At 45.4% G+C, this 6,625-nt stretch overlaps 1 protein-coding gene across 1 annotated transcript in view; it reads right to left on the bottom strand.

The window, feature by feature from the left end:
* Positions 1-6,625, bottom strand: part of DGKD (diacylglycerol kinase delta) — a 105,308-nt gene that overhangs the window by 26,264 nt on the left and 72,419 nt on the right. The window contains exons 11-15 of the mRNA XM_015426814.1: positions 6,070-6,209; positions 3,546-3,630; positions 3,207-3,301; positions 3,004-3,103; positions 2,406-2,679 (exon numbers count right to left, since the gene is read on the bottom strand). Of these exons, the coding sequence (XP_015282300.1) occupies positions 2,406-2,679; positions 3,004-3,103; positions 3,207-3,301; positions 3,546-3,630; positions 6,070-6,209 (694 nt within the window). The remainder of the gene's footprint in view (positions 1-2,405; positions 2,680-3,003; positions 3,104-3,206; positions 3,302-3,545; positions 3,631-6,069; positions 6,210-6,625) is intronic.

Here is a 6,625-nt window from a genome sequence, read left to right as displayed (position 1 = left end):
GACAGCAAAATCGCTTAAGCCACTACAGCCAGGAGATTTGGTGTGGGTGGAAGCTAAAGAACGATGGTTTCCAGCAAAGGTGTTAGAGAGGTGTGCACAGCCTCGGACATATCAAGTCATAACTCCAGATGGGACTATATATAGGCGGAATAGACGTAAACTTAGGTATCAAAGGAGGGATTTAGGGGAGGAGGAACAGGAGAATGTAAAACAGAAAGTTAATACAGGGGAGGATGTGAAGGATCAGATACAATCAGAAGAACAACAGAGTAATCAAAATGATAATGAGGAGGAAGAGGCTCCAGACATACAACATCATGAAAATATATCTGAACGGACCCAGGAGGAAGGAAGGCAACCTAGATATGTAACATCTAGAGGCAGGGTGGTATTCTCGCCAGAAAGATATATAGCTGAATAATATATGTGGTCTTAATTATACTCTTAATGGTCTAATGAAATGTTTTTATATTCTCTGTAAATGTTTTCAGTTATGTGTAAAGCAAAGAGATTTTAAGTTATCTTTCTCTTTGAAAAAGGGAGATGTGGTGTAATGTATCTTTAAGATCACTTGGAGTTGTTATGTCCACCTGCAGGCCATTAGCAGAGTGGGTTTTATCAGTCCTCTACTTGCTTGGAGAAACACGTTGTGTTACCTGGTGATAGCTGGATTGAATAAACATTGTATTTTGCTCACCTGGAGGCTGGCAATGGTGGTTCTTGTGGAGGAAATGGCTGGAGGGTGGAGTCTATGACATTACACCAGTCCAAAGTTCCTCCCCTCCTCAAATCCCACCCTCTCCAGGCTCCACCCCTCAAATGTCCAGGAATTTCCCAACCTGGAGTTGGCAACCCTATTTCCTTCCCACCCAACAGCCAACCTACCTTTATCTGCCTCTCTGTCTTCTGCTTTCCATCTCCACCCCCCAGCCTCTACCTAGGAAAATTACAGTCTTTCTCCACAGTGGGGACCAAAGCAGCTTTCATTATTCCCTCCTCCTTTTTATCTGCACAACAACCCTGTGAGGTTGGAGAGGCTGAAAGTGTGTGACTGGTCCAAAATCACCCAGTCAGCTTCCACTGCAAGATGGGGATCTGAACCTGGGTCTTACAGACCCTACTTTGAAGCTCTAACTGCTGCACCTCACTGGCTTTCATAGGGTGGCTGCTGATGAACTAGGGTTGCCAAATTGTACTCACCTCCTCGGCGGGGGACTCCTAGGGACCTCCCGGTGCGCACGCGCACAAAGCGCGCACGCGCACAACGTATCTACGTCACATCCGGGTGACGTGCATGCGGGGGGGGGATTTCCCCCAGGGGCCGATTCTGTCGCGTCAGAAATCGGGCCGCCAAAGTGGGGGATTCCCCACCCCCCGGGCCCATTTGGCAACCCTATGATGAACAGTAGCAAGCAGTCGAGGCTAGATGAGTCATGCAAATCGGGGAGACCTGGCAACCCTAGACTACTACCAGGCCTAGAGTTGCCAACCTCCAAATGGGATCTGGAGACCCCCCAGAATTACAACTGGACTCTAGACAGCAGAGGTCTGTCTCCCTGGAGAAAATGGCTGCTTTGGAGGGTGGGACTCTGTGGCATTATACCCAGCTGAGGCCTCTCCCTTCCCAAACCCAGCCCTCCTCTAGAAATCCCCCAGCCTGGCACTGGCAACTCTTGTGAGGCCTGGCCCCAAGGCTCCCTCCCTCCCTGAAAAGCCAAAATAGGCCTGGAAAGGGCCCTTCCCCCACCCTTTTACTGACAGAGCCCGTTAGAAGCCTTAGAAGCCCCCCCCCCCACATTCTAATCTCTCACCATTGATGCCTGAAGCAGATCCATGCGAGAGGCCATTTCAAAAGGTTTAGGGGGGAATTCAGCTGTCCCTGAAGGGATTTTTTTAGTTTTTGGATTTTTCTACAAACCCAGGAAGTCTACTTATTATGTAGGAAAAGCTGTTGGGGGAGAGTGAGCCTCCTGCTGGTGGAAATAAGTATCCGGCACACACAAAAAACCCCTCTTGAAAATAGAATAATGATACAGAAGAGTAAGCCCTGCTGAGGTTAAAATCAGCAAGGTTTCTGCAGAGGGACGTCCTTCCTTACCAACCTTTTGGATTCTTTGAGAATGTCAATAAGCGAGTTACTAGGAGTGATTTAGCAAACATATTCTTGGATATTCAAAAGGCTTTTTACAACAATTTCCCCCTATTTTTTTTCTTAACCTAAGTGGATTGTTGGGTTACATATGTAACCCTCACAACTTATCATTTACCTCTTAAAAAAACAGAAACCTGACTAAAAATCCTAATAAAAGTAAGGTTACAGCAATTAATTTACATGCCTGAAATTAAGGACACTTATATACTTCCAAGCTCCCCTTGAAGTATATTCATGAATTCCCAGAGTTTACCTTTTTCTGCATGCTCTATAATCTGACGAATGGCTTTTTTCAGACTGTTCGCTCTCAGCATTAACTGTTCACGTGGCCGGAATATCTGAGGACGGGTGGTGCAAGATGATCCCACCGAACGTTCACTAGAGGAATCACAAACACTGCCAGAACCCTCACCATCTTCTGTCTCCTCGGCAATGGTAGGCGGTGGGTTTGGCAGAGAAGTTGATGCTTGAGATTCTTCATTCAGTGTCTTCAAAAGAGAGTCCAGCTTCTCTTTCAAAACAGAACACTACAAGCAAAGTATAAGGGTTTGATGATAATTTAGTAACTAACCCTTCTACACATAGAAAAATTCAAGTAGGTAGCCGTGTTGGTCTGAAGCAGCAAAACAAAGTTTGAGTCCAGTGGCACCTTTAAGACCAACAAAGTTTTATTCCAAGTATAAGCTTTTGTGTGCAAAGCACACTTCTTCAGACGCACTTCTTTTTGCCTGAAGAAGTGTGCTTTGCACACAAAAGCTTACACTCTGAATAACACTTTGTTGATCTTAAAGGTGCCACTGGACTCAAACTTAGTTCTTCTACACATAGGTTATTTGAAAGCCTCCAAATACCTTTCTGGCCATAACTTCTGACTCTTCAGAACTTTCCGTTGCTTTCTCATAAGCCTTCCCTACCCGAGCCACAAAATCTTTCACAGTCTCACAGAGCACCCTAGAGGGGAAAAAAGGAGAGAGAGAAAAGCAGTAGCTATATGCCTACCATCCAGGATGTATCTGGCTGTCGCATTTAATCATATCCCCCCCCGAATACTTACTTAGCTGATGAGATGACCACTGAATGTTGGTCAGATGTCAAGATTTTGGATAAATGAGCAGCCACAGAATCTTCATAGAAGAGAATCTGCTGCACCTTGTGACATTCAGAAATCATTACATGTATAATAATTTTCAGAGCTGCACACTCCTGAGCCAACGTTAATCAGTATATAGTACTCCAAGCCCTTTCCACGCACTTTTCTTTACTTAGTGGCCATCCCTCCCTTTACAGCTCCCTATCCTGCACAGCATGAGCTTCTCCCACACCCATTCTATTTCTCCCCTCATTGTCTAACTTCCCTAGTTCCAGGTTGTTCAACATTTGTAATGCTCTCTACCTCAGAGTCTTCACTGAAATCTTCAGCAACTGTTGAAGTGGATGCTTGACGAGGGAGTTTTGTTTCGTACACCATGATGCTCCACCTAATGAGGAAGAATCATCACACAGTTTAAAAAAGACCTGGTGCTGGTTGACACAGGACTGGCCTTATCCATAAAGTGACATGAAAGGCAACAGATTCCAGATGGAGTGCAGTTTTAGTGCCTCCAATCTATCTCCATGCTTCAGAAAACATGAACATGGGAAGTGAGTCATTTTGACTTTTTTGGTTCAGGTGCAGAATGCCCAAGGGTAGCTGTCCAGCATGCATGTGCACATGCTCAACCTTATCCCTTCAAATGTAGGGATTGGGGTGAAATGAATGAAAAAGGAGGGGAGAGACTCTTTAAACAGGTCTCCCCCTCTTTGATCAGGACATAATAGGAACATGCACAGCATGAGTCTTCTAAAGAACAAGCTTTTTTGTTAAATTGTGATATTTATGGGAAACATTTGAGACCACTAATCACATTTTGTTACAGTGTCCCTACTATAATGATATACATTCCCAATATATAATGCTGATTTTAACAAACTTCCCTGGAAGATCAGAGCAATTATGCATTTCCCTCCTCCTTTCCGTCTCCTCTAAAGAAATTACTCGTAGTGTAATAAAATTTTGTATAATGGCATGTACAATATGAAAACAGATGGTTGAATGTTCAAAGAACAAACTACCACTATTGTGAAATGTGTGTAAGAATTTTGAAATGTTGGAATATAATGGCACATATACGTCTGTTTTGCTAGTAATGGTATTGCATATGGTAGTTTTTATTGTCTTTGTTAATACTTTCCAAGCTGATCGTGTATTGAAATAAACTGAACTGGGGGAAAAATTTGGGATGCTAGTCCCAAAAGGCAAAAAAGAAAACACGGACAGTATCTTTAGTCTTTCTGTACTTCACATATTGGAGAATGCTGTCTTCCACAGCACAGAGCTGAAGCAGAGCAGAGCAGAAAAAATTACCGTATTTTTCGGACCATAAGACGCACTTTTTCTTCCAAAAAAAGTGGGAGGAAAAGTGAGTGCGTCTTATGGACTGAAGGCGGGGCTGGTGCAGGAGAACACGTGGCGCAGCAGCCAGGGTCTTTTCCAGCCGGAGCCCTCCAGGACAGAGCTCCGGCAGTTAAGGCAGCAAGCCCCGCCCCCAGGAGGAACACGTACAGACAGCCCAGCCCTGGCCCTAGCCGGAGCTCAGCTCTGCCAAGGCAGGCGGGCCCCCTGGTGGTCAGGGGGGACAGGAAGAGAGGCGCAGGTCACTTCCTGGGCGACTGACCTCAGCCGGGCAGTCCCAGCCCTTTCCCCTCCTCTCACTGTTCCCTCCCACCCAGCTGGAGGAGAGCCTCTCCGTGTGCACTGGCCCCGCCCCATTTCAGCTGTGCCTCCCCCTCCCCTCCCCTCCTACAGCCTCATTTTCCCCCTGCAACTATTTGTTAATTGCTCCCTTCCCTCCCCCTCTCTCCCTCTCTCCCCTGCTCCATTTAACTGAATCTATTTCCTGCCTCTCTTATCCCCCCTTTCCTCCCCCCCTTTTCCCCTGCAGTGTATTGATTTGCTCTCCCTTCTCCCTCGTTGTGTTTCACTTCCCACAAGCTGCACTTGCTTGCAGCCTGACCCACGCTGTTGCTGCCCCGCCCCATCAGGACTCAGAAGTCATTCCAGAGGTGAGTCACCCCTCGATTTTCTCCCTCCTTCCTTGGCCCCTACCATGAGCCTTCCACTGCCAGGGCTCCCAGGTTGTGTTGCTGCTGGAGCCTTGCAAGTTCCTTCCAGCTAGAGGAGGAGCTGAGTAGGGTTTGTGTGTGTGTGTGTGTTGCTGCTAGCAATCCAAAACAGTCCAGTGGCACCAGCTCAGGCTTCTCTGTGAGGGCAGATCTGCTCATTCCCCCCCCCCCAAAAATACTTTTTTCCCTGTTTTCCTCCTTTAAAAACTAGGTGCGTCTTAAGGTCAGGTGCGTCTTATGGTCCGAAAATACGGTATCATGTTCCAATTCATGTCATTTGCTATGAATATGCAATTTTAAAAATACAACTCAATCAAATAATAATAGTGTTATAAGGAATTCCCTTTATACTTACCTGTAAAAGGAATACAATTGCAAAAACTACAAACCTATTTAGGCTACTTAAATCCTACAGACTCTAAAATGGATTCAGGCAGCCTGTGTGTGGGAGTGCAGCTGAGCTTTACACCAATGCACATATAGAACTGGGAGTATATTCTGAGGAACAGACAGATTTCATCACTACAGCTCAGGTGCTTTGAAGCTTATTTATGGAGGCAGGAACGTTCTGGCAGCATTAGAAATCATGATACAAGGAAAAGAACGCTGCTGCTCAGTAATAAATTCAAGTGGAATGCAAGTCAGGGATCATGTCTGCCTTCCTCAGAAGGCACTATTTCTGAAGAAGTGGCACAATGTTCAGGGGTCAAGTGAAAATCAGGTGCTTGGCTCTGGCATCTTGGAGCAGCACTCACCTGTCAAGCATTTTGGTACTGGCCCTTTCAAGCTTTTCCAGTATCTGCGGGAGCTGGGTGTCATCATCACAAGCAGATCCCCAGCCCAGCACACGAGCAAGGTCATTGCCGGTACCCAGAGGTAACACTCCTAATTGACACTACACAAAGAAGAGAGTACAAACAAGGATAATCAAAAGGGATACATAATCCACTAAGCCTCCCCCCAAAAATTAAAGAGTCTCTAATTTATTTCTAGCAAACAAGTCACTATGAGAAAATGATATGATATGCCATCCATGTTTCAGTTATATTCTTTCAACATCTTAATTTTTCAATCCCTTGTTTTGTAAAATGGAGCTTATTCCCAGAATACCTACTCTACGCCTCTGTTCTCTTATCCCTGTTTAAACAGGTTCTTCCTATTCAAAATAACACCTCAAAACCTGCCTCTTCCACAAACTCTTCCTTTTAGCCTTCACCATAATTAAGGAAATGTAACATGACTGCATTTGCCCACAATCTTCATCCATCTCCTTGCACTGGCCTCATTATTTCACTTCCTGGTGTAACAGCC

Source organism: Gekko japonicus, unplaced genomic scaffold (assembly GCF_001447785.1).
Source record: "Gekko japonicus isolate JY-2015 unplaced genomic scaffold, Gekko_japonicus_V1.1 scaffold14, whole genome shotgun sequence".
NCBI classification, from domain to species: domain Eukaryota; kingdom Metazoa; phylum Chordata; class Lepidosauria; order Squamata; family Gekkonidae; genus Gekko; species Gekko japonicus.
Note: the sequence above shows the minus strand (reverse complement) of the source record. Positions and strands in the feature narration are given on the sequence as shown.